General features: G+C 40.6%; 1 protein-coding gene across 2 annotated transcripts in view; it reads right to left on the bottom strand.

Moving 5' to 3' along the window:
- The window catches only part of LOC109902265 (GRAM domain-containing protein 2B), a 36,824-nt gene extending 20,189 nt beyond the window's left edge, over window positions 1-16,635 (bottom strand). The window contains exon 1 of one of the 2 annotated variants that reach the window (XM_031786420.1): window positions 16,522-16,635. In XM_031786420.1, coding sequence (XP_031642280.1) covers window positions 16,522-16,610 — 89 coding nt within the window. In that variant the 5' untranslated portion in view covers window positions 16,611-16,635. Of the gene's footprint in view, window positions 1-1,975; window positions 2,236-16,521 lie in introns of those variants that run through there. The other variant, XM_020498498.2, reaches the window with a different exon arrangement.
- Window positions 16,636-17,204: the final 569 nt, after the last annotated feature.

Below are 17,204 nucleotides of genomic sequence, written 5' to 3'. Positions count from 1 at the left end.
CCCGGTATGTCTCCCATACGTGTCCCCGGTATGTCTCCTCTGCTGTAACACCGGTCCTGCTGTCTGTGGTTATTCTCAGAGCAGGATCATCCCTGCCATTAGGAGGATAAGTAAATAGTAGTCTCCTTCTGACCCACATGGAGGAGCAGGAGGACGATGAGGTAACGCATTTTCATCTGCGAGAGGCAATGATGAGATTAAGAACTGTCCAGAAGAACCCAAGCATTGGAACATGAAATGAGTTTCCATACAATGTAAACTGAGTTTCCATACAGCTCACCACACATCGCTTTCAGCTAACTTGGTGGTGTAATGCCAATATTCTGGACCTGTTTTGAATGTAAAGAAAACACCTTTCCTTGACTGTAAAGCATGTGTATACAAAAACATTGCCTGGATGTTTACCTAGCTGTTTTCCTTTACTCATTATTGACACATTTAAGAAAAAATGTATGTTAAAAAAAATAACAGCAACTCTGTGAAATTAATTCCTGATCTGTTGTACTCTGTCTCATGACGTCAAAGCATCCTCTAGCTGTAGTACAGGAATACACTTGTCTAAATTGCGACCTAATTACAAAGTGTAACTCCCAAAACTAGCTAGCTAATTCTGTAGGAAGTTATGCAATAAAATACATTGTTTAAATTGCCTTAGGTCCAGCTGTTTGCACAATAATGTTCCTATTTGGAGACACTTCTACTAGCTGACAAGCATTTGAGACAGCAGATAAATATGATTACCTTTTACAATGTGGTCAATAACTTACAGCTTTTACTAGACACAGGATGTCACCTAGGAGGCAGCTAGCTAACTAAACTGAACAAAAACATAAAATGCAACATGTAAAGTATTGGTCCCATGTTTCATAAGCTGAAATAAAAGATACCAGAAATGTTCCATCCGCACAAAAAGCGTACGTCTCAAATTTGTTTACATCTATTAGTGACCATTTCTCCTTTGGCAAGATAACCCATACCCCTGTGTAGCATATCAAGAAGCTGATTAAACAGCATGATCATTACACAGGTACACCTTGTACTGTGGACAATAAAAGGCCACTAAAATGTGCAGTTTTGTCACAACACAATGTCACAGATCAAGTTTTGATGGAGCATGCAATTGGCATGCTGACTACAGGAATGTCCAACAGAGCGGTTGCCAGAGAATTCAATGATAATGTCTCTACAATAAGCCACCTCCAACATATTTTAGAGAATTTGGCAGTACATTCAACCGGCCTCACAACCACATGTAACGACGCCAGCCAAGGATCTCCACATCCAGCGTCTTCACCCGCAGGATAGTCTTTTTATTTATTTCACTTTATTAAACCAGGTAGGCAAGTTGAGAACAAGTTCTCATTTACAATTGCGACCTGAGTCTGAGGGCGAGGGGGTGCTGAGGAGCATTTCTGTTAGTGATAATGCACATTTCGAGATTAAAACGAATGCTGATTGGCTGGACATGGCTCCCAAGTGAATGGGCCTATGCCGTCCCAGGCCCATGGCTACGCCCCTGCCTAGTCATGTGAAATCCATAGTCTAATGCAATTATTTCAATTGACTGATTTCCATCTATGAACTGCAACTCAGTAAAATCTTTGAAATTGTTGCGTTTATATTTGTGTTAAGTATAGTTCCCTAGTTGTGCTAGGTTTAATGTTAGCTAGTTCAATTCCAGCATGTTAACGTAGTCCCGCAAGAGTGCACAGGGCGACCCATTACAGTAGCCACCACTCGGAAGAACCTTAACGTCTCTTGCAACACAAGTAATAACTATACCAAGTAATTCAGGACAAATGCTTAATGCAACAATAGAACGTAACTAATTGTATGTTGTATTGAATTCCAAACGTTGTTTCTTATAAGAAGCGAAAAGCCAGCTAGCCAAGTTAGCATCTCTATTAACACATCCACCCACTGCTAGAGGGCTCGCGGCGTGATAGTGGTTTAGGTAGAGAACAGTTATATTTACCTTTCTTTCATGAAGTGCTTGATTCTAAAGATGGCCTTTTCATCTATTTTTCTTATGAAGGTTTTCAACCTCTCTCTCTTGTTTTCGAGCATTCTTCTTCCAACCGGTGTTCGGGTATAAGACTCGAAACGCCGCTCCACCAGAAATATTGCACGCCGAGTCTTTGGATTTGTTTAGCTTCTGCTTTTTTTCTTTCTCCAACTCCATCTAGCTATGCTGATAGGGGAAATGAGCTCAAATCGGACGAAGCCTATCGACCAATGGGAAGAGGCAACATCTTAAAAAAAATATTATCATGTCAGACCAATTCTCCAATCAAATCGCGGTACAATGACTCCTCGTCTCCGCCCATTGCCTTTTATGGGACACCAAACCTGCGTCCTTCTGTTAATGGGTTATCAAATCGAGAGGGTGTGGTCCCTCGAGAGTTCGCCAGAGTCTTTGATGCTATTCCATCTGGAACTCTCATGTCGTTCAGAGATGTTACCAGACCTCACCTTCTTGACCTTCCCTCGCTTAATCCAGTTCACTCTCCAATAAGAAAAATGTGTTTCTCCTTGCTCCCTCAGAACAACATATCTGTATGTGCTTTAGTTCAAAGGGATATTGCATCTATTCCTTAAGTCACAACTTCCTGGAATACATTTGTCAATAATATCTGTTGTGAAAAAAGTCTGGTTATTACCACACAAATACCTGCTTGTTATAACAAGGTCAAAGAAGGTTTCTTTCAGAAGGAACAGTTTTGCATTTATTTTGGCATTGTCTAAATTATGGCAAAGATATTTATAGTTTTATAATTGTTAATATTCTTGATGACTTTTTTTTATTTTTATGGGAGAATATGCTGCTCGGTTTCCTTAACTATTAATAAGGATAAAGAAAAACAATTTTACCTCGTGAATCTAATTGTGCAATGGCAAAATGTCACATTCATACACTCTTCCGTGTTTTCTATAAGGAATTTGAGCAGTACATTAAGACCATTCTACATTACTCTAATAAGAAAGCTGATAAAACAATCAATGTGTGTGTATCTTTTAAGGTCATGTATAATCTGTAATTTGTTGTATCCCCTAGCATATGTTATCATCGTCTGTTTGTATACTTCTTGTATGTATACTGGTGTTAAAAAAATAAATAAACACATGCTGACCCTGTATCCAGCGATTGTACCAGCGAGGTTGCTTCAATTAATGATTTTAAAAGACAGATGTAGCCTAAATATGACAACATACAGTATAGTATATAGCCTAGAAAACCACACTTTCGCTTATCAGCAATATTGTGCTGCATGTGTTACATGACATTTCATACAATTAAGTACATATATTTGGTTGTTAAAAAAACAAACAAAAAATTGAAAAAAATATCCTGTCAAGAGGACTGTAATTACAGGTAGTAAGTAGACTATTTTATGACTAATTATGACTTATTACTGCTACTAAGGGCTATGAACCTGGGTTGACCAGCGCTGCTACAGGTTGTTTTTTAATGTGCAAATTCCCAAAACATTCAAATACATTCAAGAACATACCTGCCCTACAGTATATTATGCACATCCTATGTAGACTGGCTTCTGATAATACATTGTTGTGGATGTTATTTAAGGGCACTACAATGTATTCCGAAAGTATTCAGACCCCTTCCCTTTTCCCCTCCAATTTCTTACGTTACAGTCTTATTCTACAATGGATGAAATATGTTTCCTAATCAATCTACACACAATACCCCATAATGTCAAAGCGAAAACAGGTTTAGACGTTTTTGCTAATTTAATACAAATAAAAAACAGAAATACCTTATTTACATAAGTATTCAGACCCTTTGCTATGAGACTCAAATTTGAGCTCTGGTGCATCCTGTTTCCATTGATCATCCTTGAGATGTTTCTACAACTTTATTGGAGTCCAGCTGTGGTAATTTCAATTGATTGGACATGATTTGGAAAGGCACACACATGTCTATATAAAAGGTCCCACGATTGACAGTGCATGCCAGAGCAAAAACCAAGCCATGAGGTCGAAGGAATTGCCCGTAGAGCGCCGAGACATGAGTGTGTCGAGGCACAGATCTGGGGAAAGGCACCAAAAAAAATCTGCAACATTGAAGGTCCCCAAGAACGCAGTGGTCTCTATTATTCGTAAGTGGAAGCAGTTTGGAACCACCAAGACTCTTCCTAGAGCTGGCTGCCCGGGCCAAACTGAGCAATCAGGGAAGAAGGGCCATGGTCAGGGAGGTGACCAAGAACCCAATGGTCACTGTGACAGAGCTCCAGAGTTCCTCTGTGGAGATGGGAGAACCTTCCAGAAGGACAAGCATCTCTGCAGCACTCCAGTCTGGCCAGACAGAATCCACTCCTCAGTAAAAGGCACAGGACAGCCCACTTGGAGTTTGCCAAAGGGCACCTAAAGGACTGTCAGACCATGAGAAACAATATTCTCTTGTCTGATGAAACCAAGATTGAACTATTTGGCCTGAATACCAAGCGCTACGTCTGGAGGAAACCTGACACCATCCCTATGGTGACGCATGTTGGTGGCAGCATCATGCTGTGGGGATGTTTTTCAGCGGCAGGGACTGGGAGACTAGTCAGGATTTGTAGGAAAGATGAACAGAGCAAAGTACAGAGAGATCCTTGATGAAAACCTGCTCCAGAATGCTCAAGACCTCAGACTGGGGTGAAGGTTCACCTTCCAACAGGACAACAACCCTAAGCACACAGCCAAGACAACAAAGGAGTGGATTCGGGACAATTCCTTGAGTGGCCCAGAGTCCGGACTTGACCCGATCTAACATCTCTCGAGAGACCTGAAAAGAGCTGTACAGCCATGCTCCCCATCCAATTTTACAGAGCTTGAGTAGATCTGCGGAGAAGAATGGGAGAAACTCCAAATTTACAGGTGTGCCAAGCTTGTAGCGTCATACCCAAGAAGACTCATGACTGTAATCGCTGCCAAAGACGCTTCAACAAAGCACTGAGTAAAGGGTCTGAAAACTTATGTAAATGTGATATTTCATTTTTTTATTTGTAATAAATGTGCTTTTTTTTCATTCATTATGGAGTATTGTGTGTAGATTGATGAAAACTAAAACAATTGAATCAATTTTAGAAAAAGGCTGTAATGTAAAAAAAAAAAAATAGATAATTCAGGGCGTCGTAATACTTTCCAAATGCACTGTATCTAACGGGGGCACAACTTTGACTTGGGAATCATGTCCCCCCCACATTCTCAAATTGCATTGTTATCCTCCCCAGTTTTATCGTTGCAATGTGATACAAAAAGCAGCAACGGTGTGCTTTAGGACCACGCAGACTCCTCTGAGCAGTCGGGTAGGCTGTTTGGAGTGTTCAGCAGACTGGATTTAGGACTGTGTGGACACCACAGAGTGGGCTGACAGGCTGTGCGATGGCAAAGCTTCTGGAAGGCTGGCTGGATCAGCACGGTTGAGTTGAGCATAGTTCAGTGTGTATGTGTGGTGCTTTTTCGCCGAGCTGTAAAAGCAAGCATGGCAGAAACTGGCTACTCTTTAGTTGGCTGATGTTGCTGGCAAGGTAACTGCTATTTAACTTAAAAAATAAATAATTGAATAGTATTTATTCGCAGTGCTGAGCTAGTATTGTAATTGACAAGTAACATTAGCTAATGTCTCACCCCCTCTCGAATGATGTGAATGAAAAAGATACTCTTGCTAGTAGCTACCACAGCCAGGTCAGTGCTAGCCTCTGTCAGGTATCGATATAAGGTGACTATTATTACTATCTAACAGCTGTTTGTAAAGCAATGTTTTGTACTCTTTCTTTTGTCCTGTAAATTAACTTGACTAGCTTTCACCAGTTGATGTACTGTTAGAGAGCTGGCCAAAAGTTGGCTAACGTTAGCTATTCTTTGCCTCAATCACACTAGACCTGAATCAAAACGATTGATATTCTGATGTTTTTTGTGCAATGTGAGTTTTATTCGTCAGTATGGCAAAATAACGTTATTGATCTGTCAGTTTCCCTAGCTAATTCCCTACTTTTCACACTGACATAGTAATAAACAGCTGTTCGAATCCCTCCCGCTACCACAAGAACTGGTCCCAAACCCAACCGTCCTGCAATGTTATTTTAGGCATGTGAGACGCAGCTCACTTGCCAGCCATGGTGCCAGCAATCTTGCGCCCTATAGGCAATATCAAATGCGCAAAAATAACTTAAATAGGTTAAATTACCAGAGATTCTCACATGGCCCTTTATATTGTATTACTGCTATTTTTATAGCCTACCTTTTAGGAGTGGGAAGATTTTCAGACAGAGAAATATGGGTAATCAATATTTAGGCCTAGTTCTAGGCAATGTAGTAAACTGTAGCCTAATCATAGGTCTATTTAGGAAGTACATTTCCTTGGAAAGATAACTGCCTCGTGCTTCTCCATCCATGCATAGGCTATAGGCCTACTCTATTTAATTGAGACCACATGCGCACCGGATCTCGCAGGTATGGCTACTGATCTGGAAGCAGCACAGCAAGAATGATGATAGCAACAGTTGCTACGTTTTGCATAGGCCTATAGGATGTAGCCTACCTTTTAGGAGGACGATTTGCAGGCAGAGGCACATACATGGGTAATCAATAGTTATTGACATTTAAAACACTCGCTCAGCATAACCTGTTTGCGTTGTGCTTTTTCCTTTTCAATGATAACATTTTTTGATTGCACTTCGAATCACGTTAGTTGGGCACCCTACACTTTTTTCCATTATCAATATTTGTTTACTGTAAGGGATTTCCGAGGCGAGAAGGATCGGAGGACCAATATGCGGCGTGGTAAGTGTCCATGGTTCTTTTAATAAGAAATAGTACACATGAACAACTGAATACAAAAAACCTGGAATGAACAAAACCCAAAACAGTACCGTGTGGTGAAAAACACAGACACGGAAACAAACACCCACAAACACACAGTGAAACCCAGGCTACCTAAGTATGATTCTCAATCAGAGACAACTAATGACACCTGCCTCTGATTGAGAACCATACTAGGCCGAAACATAGAAATCCCCAAATCATAGAAAAACAAACATAGACTGCCCACCAACTCACGCCCTGGCCATACTAAATAATGACAAAACAAAGGAAATAAAGGTCAGAACGTGACATTTACAGACACTGTAGTAAAATACGGGATAAATCATTTTAAAGTTAATTTCATATTCAAGTTAACTGCCACTTGATTCTACACTCATGTAGGCAGCCTACTCTATTTCAACGAGACCACACATACTAGGCGAACTTGAACTCTCACATCCAACTAGGAGAGGTAGGCTACTGAATTCTGTTTGAATAATGCAACAAATGTGTACTTTGAATACAAATAGATAGGTCAAAGTATACAAAGAAGAAAGGAGTGTTTCCAAATGATCTGTAATAACCAAATAAGCTTCCTGCATGCCCGACCCCCACCAGTCTAGTCAATAAGTCAACTCTCTCCCAATACAATTTACTTCCCAATTCACACCTTTATTTTTTTTTAACTCCCCCACACCCCCTGCCAGGTTATGTCCCCACACTTCTAAAGACAAAGTGGCGCCTCCACTATCTAGTATGTTTAATCTGTGTGAGAAGTTCAATAGCTTTAAAAGCATTCACTTATGGTAATGTATTTCAACATAACAACCTCTAAAACAGTGGCTCCAAAAGCAATTACATGATGCCCTAAAAAAGTGTGGCTAAAAGCAAATAGAGTCAGGTGCATCGAGTCTTAATAGCTCATGAATTCAAATAATTAACTACTTATGAATGGATCAAAAAGACTAGTGATTCACAAGACTGCAGAGGCAGTCAAAATGTCAGTTGGTGACTTTTCTTTTGACCACAGGATATTTACAGCCACACTGGACTGTGGCCAGTGACCACTGTCCATTGCTCTCCCTTCCCCCACTTCCTATGAGACAGCAACTGCAGCACCAAATGGTCATGATACACTTTTTCTTCTGACCCATAGCAATTCACAGTACTTGCTATTTCACCCTAATTTCTCAACTTTGCAATCCCTTGAGAGCTTTCCTACAGCCTAATACAGGAAGTACATCTGTCTCCTTATAAAAATGCTGAGACTTTTCACAAAAACTAGCTATGACTCAAACAGACAGTGAAAAGGGTTTCTTGGCAGGCCAGCTCATATGACTGTATTTAGGAACCATCTCCCCAGCCAGCATATAACGTTCTGAGAACCATGTTTCTTACAGCTTGGTGAGAGTGTGGTTGTCCTGTGGTTATTTTACATACAACCTTCACAACTTTCTGGAAATGGTGCAGGATAGTTGCTTGGCTATGGATCATTCTCAGCATATTTAAGGACTTGACATTTGACACTGACTTGACATTTAATTGTTTTATTGGAAATGTTCTAGGATCGTTCTCCAAATAGCTTCACCTTGGGAATGTTCTCAAAGGGTTCCCAGAACGTTAAGGAAAAACATTTTGGTTATCCAAATGGCTACACCTTGGGAATGTTCTCAAAGTAGCCACCATTTGCCTTGATAACAGCATTGCCCAGTAATGGCATTTTCTCAACCAGATTCATGAGGTAGTCACCTGGAATGCTTTTCCAACAGTCTTGAAGGAGTTCTTACATATGCTGAGCACTTGTTGGCTGCTTTTCCTTCACTCTGCGGTCCAACTCATCCCAAACCATCTCAATTGGGTTGAGGTCGGGTGATTGTCGAGGCCAGGTCATATGATGCAGCACTCCATCACTCTTATTCTTGGTCAAATAGCCCTTACACAGCCTGGAGGTGGGTTTTGGGTTGTTGTCCTGTTGAAAAACAAATGATAGTGGGACTAAGCACAAAGCAGATGGGATGGCGTATCGCTGCAGAATGCTGTGTTAGCCATACCACACATGCGGATATCATTCGTTCACCTACTCTGCGTCTCACAAAGACATGGTGGTTGGAACCAAAAATCTCAAATTTGGACCCATCAGACCAAGGACAGATTTCCACGGTCAGTCTAATGTCCATTGCTCGTGTTTCTTGGCCCAAGAAAGTCTCTTCTTGGTGTCCTTTATTAGTGTTTTCTTTGCAGAAATTCAACTATGAAGGCCTGATTCACGCAGTCTGATTCACGCAGTCTCCAACAGTTGATGTTGAAATGTGTCTGTTACTTGAAATTTTTTTGGGCTGCAATCTGAGGTGCAGTTAATTGCCGATTTCTGAGGCTGGTAACTAACAAACGTATCCTCTGCAGCAGAGGTAACTCTGGATCTAATTTGCAATCTTTCCAGCTTCAGTTTGAAATGATTGTGTTCCTCTAGCTGTGGTTAGTTACTCTGAACAACAGTGTCCTGACGATTGAGTACATTTTCTATGCCAGGTGAATAAGCTCATTGTTATGGATGTATCCAAATAAATAACTTTCACTTGAAAACAACTTAAACAAATGCAAATGCAGCTACTTTGCTGTTATTCTTGCTGCACTTTTTTTGTTTGAATGTGACTAAGTTAGCCGTGGTTGGCTTGATAGCAAGCGAGGGATAAGAGCGTTGCCAGCCAGTATGGCAGTGGAACATTTAGAATGAACGACTGGGTTGCGTCCATAGATACAGAACAAAAATACTGAACGACTGGGCCGCGTCTCTAGCAACCCTAGATTTGTGTCGGTACTATATATTTTGTAAGGATGAAATGGTATGAATAAATTAATCAAAATAAAGTTTAATGAAAATACATCAATCATTATTTGAATGTGTTGGTAACCCGTTGTATAGTGATAATGCCCTCTAAGCCGGGGTTTGGAGGATATATTGGCACGTTTTGCCAGCCGCCGATGAACAACACGTGCCAATATATCCTCCAAACACTGGCTTCTCTGGCATTATCACTTAATTTTTGTATATGCATGCAGCCTCCTCAGTCTTACAGAGACTGGACTCTGTTTATCATGTTGATTATGCATCCTTGTGCTTTATTACAAATGCCAAGTCACTCACCCACTATTGCACCTTGTAACAAATGGTGGGTTGGACCTCACTTTATATGCGCATAAAGCTACATTTGTATGTGTTCTACAAAGACTACAAAGACCTTTTGGGTAAACTCCCTCTTTACCTCTGCAGTCTAGTCTCCTTCACCACCAGCAATTACCATACCCGGTCTGCTAGGTGGTTGCTACTTAAAGTCCCCAGGACATTTACAGTATTAGGCAAGACTGCTTTCTCATCTTGTTCACCAGAGGCATGCAATAGTCTACAATCCATGCTTCATCTAGATACGTTAGTATCACGGAATTAATAAAACAATTTGATAGGAGACTGTTACAGAGGAGTGTAAATGCTTTTTTTAGGCTGGATCATGTATTGTTGTATGTTTTAATTATGTATTGTATTGATTGTTGATGCCTTCTTGGCCTGGTCTCCCTTGAAAATGAGACTATGGGTCTCAATAGGCTTTTCATGGTTAAATATAAAATAAAAAGAGAACAGAAGATCATAGGTTTGAATCTCACTGATACAATGTCACAATAAAAACGGTTTGCATGATTAATGCCTAAGCAAATACATTACCATGGGTCCTACTGTTTTGGTGGTTGGGGTATTTTATTTTTTACACAAAATAAAGGAAGTTATTCAAAAACTTCCAAATAACCTTTACATTTATAGTGGGGCAAAAAAGTATTTAGTCAGCCACCAATTGTGCAAGTTCTCCCACTTAAAAAGATGAGAGAGGCCTGTAATTTTCATCATAGGTACACTTCAACTATGACAGAATGAGACAAAATGAGAAAAAAAATCCAGAAAATCACATTGTAGGATTTTTAATGAATTTATTTGCAAATTATGGTGGAAAATACGTTTTTGGTCAATAACAAAAGTTTATCTCAATACTTTGTTATATACCCTTTGTTGGCAATGACAGAGGTCAAACGTTTTCTGTAAGTCTTCACAAGGTTTTCACACACTGTTGCCGGTATTTTGGCCCATTCCTCCATGCAGATCTCCTCTAGAGCAGTGATGTTCTCTGGAGACTGACTAGGCCACTCCAGGACCTTGAAATGCTTCCTACGAAGCCACTCCTTCGTTGCCCGGGCGGTGTGTTTAGGATCATTGTCATGCTGAAAGACCAGGCCACGTTTCATCTTCAATGCCCTTGCTGATGGAAGGAGGTTTTCACTCAAAATCTCACGATACATGGCCCCATTCATTCTTTCCTTTACACGGATCAGTCGTCCTGGTCCCTTTGCAGAAAAACAGCCCCAAAGCATGATGTTTCACCCCCATGCTTCACAGTAGGTATGGTGTTCTTTGGATGCAACTCAGCATTCTTTGTCCTCCAAACACGACGAGTTGAGTTTTTACCAAAAAGTTATATTTTGGTTTCATCTGACCATATGACATTCTCCCAATCTTCTTCTGGATCATCCAAATGCTCTCTTACAAACTTCAGACGGGCCTGGGCATGTACTGGCTTAAGCAGGGGGACACGTCTGGCACTGCAGTATTTGAGTCCCTGACGGCGTAGTGTGTTACTGATGGTAGGCTTTTTTACTTTGGTCCCAGCTCTCTGCAGGTCATTCACTAGGTCCCCCCGTGTGGTTCTGGGATTTTTGCTCACTGTTCTTGTGATCATTTTGACCCCATGGGGTGAGATCTTGCGTGGAGCCCCAGATCGAGGGAGAATATCAGTGGTCTTGTATGTCTTCCATTTCCTAATAATTGCTCCCACAGTTGATTTCGTCAAACCAAGCTGCTTACCTATTGTAGATTCAGTCTTCCCAGCCTGGTGTAGGTCTACAATTTTGTTTCTGGTGTCCTTTGACAGCTCTTTGGTCTTGGCCATAGTGGAGTTTGGAGTGTGACTGTTTGAGGTTGTGGACAGGTGTCTTTTATACTGATAACAAGTTCAAACAGGTGCCATTAATACAGGTAAAGAGTGGAGGACAGAGGAGCCTCTTAAAGAAGAAGTTACAGGTCTGTGAGAGCCAGAAATGTTGCTTGTTTGTAGGTGACCAAATACTTATTTTCCACCATAATTTGCAAATAAATTCATTAAAAATACTATAATGTGATTTTCTGGATTTTTTTCTTCTCATTTTGTCTGTCATAGTTGAAGTGTACCTATGATGAAAATTACAGGCCTCTCTCATCTTTTTAAGTGGGAGAACTTGCACAATTGGTGGATGACTAAATACTTTTTAGAAAACTTTCACAACATTTAATGTTATTATTTCATTATCTTCAAATAACCTAAAATATCAATTCTCAGAGTGTTAATCGCCCAGTGCAGTCGAAAACATGATTTTCCTGTGTTTTATTTACACTCACCAGCCAGTTTATGAAGTACACCACCCCATTCACCAAAATGGATCGCTCCTAGAGACAGTGAGTCATGTGGCCGTGGCTTATTATATAAAGTAAGCAGGCAGGCAGGCAGGCATCCAGTTACTGTTCGATTGAACGTTATAACGGGCGAAACGAGTAAACTAAGTGACTCAGAGCGGGATAATCGTCGGCGCCAGGCACACTGAATGCAGTGTCTCAGAAACAGCAGCCCTCCTGAGCTTTTCACACACGGCAGCATCTAAGGTTTACCGAGAATGGTGCGACAAACAAAACATCCAGTCAGCGGCAGTCCTGTCGGTGAAAACAGCTCATTGATAAAAGAGGTCGAATGAGAATGGCAAGAATCGTGCACGCTAACAGGCGGGCTGCAAACAGACAAATAACAATAATGGTTTGGTAATGGTAATAATTATGGTGTGAATAATGGCAGCTTGGAATGTACAACTTGTCGATCCTTGTCACGGATGGGCTATTGCAGCAGACGTCCACCCCGGGTTCCACTCCTATCAGCTTAAAATAATAATAAGCGACTCCAGTGGACACACGATGACCAACACTGGACAATTGAGAAGTGGAAAAACATTGCCTGGAACATAACAGCGAGTTCAGTTTACTTAAGTGGCCTGCGCAGTCCCTAGACCTCAACCCAATAGAGTATCTTTGGGCTGAGATGGAACGGGCTGTTCGCAGCATGAATGTACAGCCGTCAGATCTGCAGCAACTGCGTTATGCCGTTATTTCAGCATGGACCAAAATCCCTGCGGAACATTTCCGACACCTTGTAGAATGCCCCAAATAATTCAGGTTGTTCTGAAGGCAAAAGGGGGTCCAATCCTGTACTAGATGGGTGTACCTAATGAAATATATTTCCACACTATGAGGTTGGAATAATACTGTAAAATTTTAAAGATTATGACAATGCCCTTATAATTTAGTGTAACATGCTGACCAGAACGCTCACGTGCATCCGCGTGCGCCATCACGCTCATGCTGATTTTGTCCTCCCACACCAGACGAGATCAGGAGACGCATGTTGAAATATAAAAACGAAGTCTTTACCAACTATATTAATTTGGGGACAGGTTGAAAAGCATTAAACATTTAAGGCAATTTAGCTAGCTAGCTTACTGTTGCTAGTTAATTTGTCCTGGGATATAAACATTGGGTTGTTATTTTACCTGAAATGTACAAGGTCCTCTATTCTGACAATTAAACCACAGATAAAAGGGTCAACCTAGTTAGTTTCTAGTAATCTCTCCTCCTTCCGACTTCTTCTTCTTTGGAGTTTATATGGCAGTTGGCAACCAACTTTAAGGTGCATTTCCATTACCAACTGGACTGGAGTGTGAACCTCACTTCATCTTTCAATCACCCACGTGGGTATATGCTAAAAAAACAAACAATGAGGAGATGGGAGACGCGCTTGAAACGCTGCAACTCCCGCCACCAGCGTCACAAATAGAACCAAGTTCTATTTTAGCAGTGTGGGCGCAATGATTGAATAACATGTATGTGTACATTTATTTTTGCAACGCTCACGCATGCAATGCGAGTGGTGTGGCCAGCATGTAAGAGCGGTTTGAAAAGACGACCTGAAATTTCAGCCTGTTTTGATGGGATGGCATTTTGACCTAATTTTGGTAAATTAGACAAAAAGAGTTCCAAAGCTCTCTGCCAATAACAGATAGTTTTTCAGTTTTCCCTTCCCACTCAGACCACTCCTAGACAGTTGTAACTAAATTGTTGTTTGAGAAATTGCTCTTTTCTAAAAAGCTATTTTGTTTCTTTTTGACAATTTTTATGAAAAACAATCACAATAAGGTACTTAAAGATACAATATGCAACTTCTTGGGTGACCTGACCAAATGCACTTAGAAAGGTGAGTTATTGACCTGCCATTATCATTTAAAGCAAGTCTAAGAAGTGGTAGATTTGTTCTGTGAGCGCTATTTCTATGCTTCCCGTTCTTAAGTTTAGGTTTTGCGTATTTTACTTTTCGGTTTTGTACACCAGCTCCAAGCAGCTGAAAATACTGTATTTTAGGTTATGGAAAATATATTTCATGGTTTAGATGGTACTATAATTCTCTATACACGATTACTGCTTGTTTTGTTACATAAACTGAAATCAGGCTAACTTTTAGGGACCAGGAAATGGCAGAGCAATTTATGCATATTGCACCTTTAATTGTTACTCAGAAATTATATAATTGAGACAAAAACGACTGCATTGGAGCTTTAAATAAAACATCCCAGGAAAACCTAAGGAACGAGAGTAAAACATTCTCAGAACTCCCTACAACCTAAAAATAAAGTTAGGTTGTAGGAAGACTAAATGTTCACTTCTGTTCTCATAATGTAAAACAATTTAGAAATCAGTTTTACCAGTCAAGAAACGTATGGCTTCGTTCCCACAACCAATGTGAAACCAAAAACACATGTTCCCACAACTTCCCACAAACTAAATGTGCTAGCTGTGTCTTCACATAAGGAACAGAGGAGGCACTGTAGTGCCACATGACACAGCAAACACTCCACACTGTAGCAATCTGGATGTCCGGCTGACAGGAAAACAAAGAGGGCACTTGCAGTAGAGGATTAGGAAACAAGGCTTATAATAGAGCTGGGAGAGGTTGATGGGGATATGTTGAGGATATTGTGAAAAGGGATATAATGAAAATAAAGATCAGTTTTCATATGGGCGTAGTGGGGATTTTTGATAATTGCTCAGTGGAGTGGGTTCTTATGAAACATGGGGATATATTGTAATTTTCATTACATTTATATTCTTGTTCAGTGTTTTGGGCCTTACACATTTGATATCTATTTTTCCTACAGCACCAGTCATATTCTAGTAACCGTCAGGGCACAGTTCATCCCAGGCATTTGATTGGATAGGAACAACTGAGGAACTGTGTTGCACCAACATGATAGAAAACAAAATACCATAATAGCTCTATAAGACTGTTCGTATACAATAAACTGTATAGTCTATCAATATTGACCATGTGAGTCATAAAAATTAACATGCTCATGATTTTGGCCTATGCAAATAATATTCACGATTTCAAGGAGGAAATAGCATGGGCACTCAGAGAAGGCCAATAGTTTAAAAAAAATATTTTAAACATGTACACTACATGACCAAAAGCATCGAACATCTCATTCCAAAATCATGGGCATTAATATGGACTTGGTCCCCCCCTTTGCTGCTATAACAGCCTCCACTCTTCTGGGAAGGCTTTCCACTAGATGTTGGAACATTGCTGGGGTGACTTGCTTCCATTCAACCACAAGAGCATTAGTGAGGTAGGGCACTGATGTTGGGCGATTAGGCCTGGCTCACAGTTGGCGTTCCAATTCATCCCAGATGTTCGATGGGGTTGAGGTCAGGGCTCTGTGCTGGCCAGTCAAGTTCTTCCACTCCAATCTCAAGCCATTTCTGTATGCACCACGCTTTGTGCATGGAGGCATTATCATGCTTAAACAGGAAAGGGCCTTCCGAAACTGTTGCCACAAAGTTGGAAGCACAGAATCATCTAGAATGTCATTGTATGCTTACTTCAAGACTTCCCTTCACTGGATCTAAGAGGCCTAGCCCGAACCATGAAAGACACCACGCCATTGGGGCGGCAGGGTAGCCTAGGGGTTAGAGCATTGGACTATTAACCGAAAGGTTGCAAGTTCAAATCCCCGAGCTGACAAGGTACAAAATCTGTCGTTCTGCCCCTGAACAGGCAGTTAACTCACTGTTCCTCGGCCGTCATTGAAAATAAGAATTTGTTCTTAACGGACTTGCCTAGTTAAATAAAGGTAAAAAAATTAATTAAAAAAATTGGATGGTGTGGAAAGGCACCCATGCAGGTGCCCACAAAGTTGTCAAAGGGGTTCTAAAAGACAGCCACCATGGATGCCCACTCGGTTTCCCTCAAAAAACAAACGAAAAGAAAAACACACAACAACATGTAAGTAAAAGTAAAATCTACCTCTGAAGTAAAAATAACATGGAGCAAAACGAACAGGGAAAACTCAGGCTTCTTTCAAACTTAAATAGGTTGCGCTTCAGCTCTCAGCTGCCGTGAAGCATATCTTTCCCCACATCTCTCAAGCTCAAATGGAGCACTGGGCCAGCCACTCTTAAATATCACCTGGGCCAGCACAGGTGAAAAACCTTCCGACCAACGAGATGGACAAGCCAGAACAGGTGCAACAAATACTCACCAACGAAGTGAAACCAATCGGTGTGCCACCTCGAAATACAAATAGAAAAAACAAAACCTGTTACAATATGACCCTAAAGGGTCTGGCATGTAGTAGTCAATGACATTTCAGATTTATATATGTGTCACGCCCTGACCTTAGAGAGCTTTTTATACTCTATGTTGGTTAGGTCGGGGTGTGACTAGGGTGGGACATCTAGGTGATTATATTTCTATGTTGGCCTGGTATGGTTCCCAATCAGCTCCAATCAGTTCCCAATCAGCTGTTTATCGTTGTCTCTGATTGGGGATCATATTTAGGCAGCCATTTCCCCTTTGTGGGATCTTGACTATGTATGTTATGTAGACTATGAGAGCAAGAAATCTTGCTTGTTTGTAGGTGCCAAAATACTTATTTTCCACCATAATTTGCAAATAAATTCATAAAAAATCCTACAATGTGATTTTCTAGATTTTTTTTTCTCATTTTGTCTGTCATAGTTGAAGTGTACCTAAGATGAAAATTACAGGCCTCTCTCATCCTTTTTAAGTGGGAGAACTTGTACAATTGGTGGCTGACTAAATACTTTTTTGCCCCACTGTATAGGACTATTTTTTTTAAATTCTGAAACAACATAGTTTGACATTTGTTCACTTCGAAATATAACAGCTTCATTTCAATATTATTAAAAATAGTTTAAAACG

This window comes from Oncorhynchus kisutch, linkage group LG13, assembly GCF_002021735.2.
Source record: "Oncorhynchus kisutch isolate 150728-3 linkage group LG13, Okis_V2, whole genome shotgun sequence".
Lineage (NCBI taxonomy): Eukaryota > Metazoa > Chordata > Actinopteri > Salmoniformes > Salmonidae > Oncorhynchus > Oncorhynchus kisutch.
The sequence above is the reverse complement of the archived record's forward strand: the minus strand, read 5'-3'. Positions and strand labels throughout refer to the sequence as shown.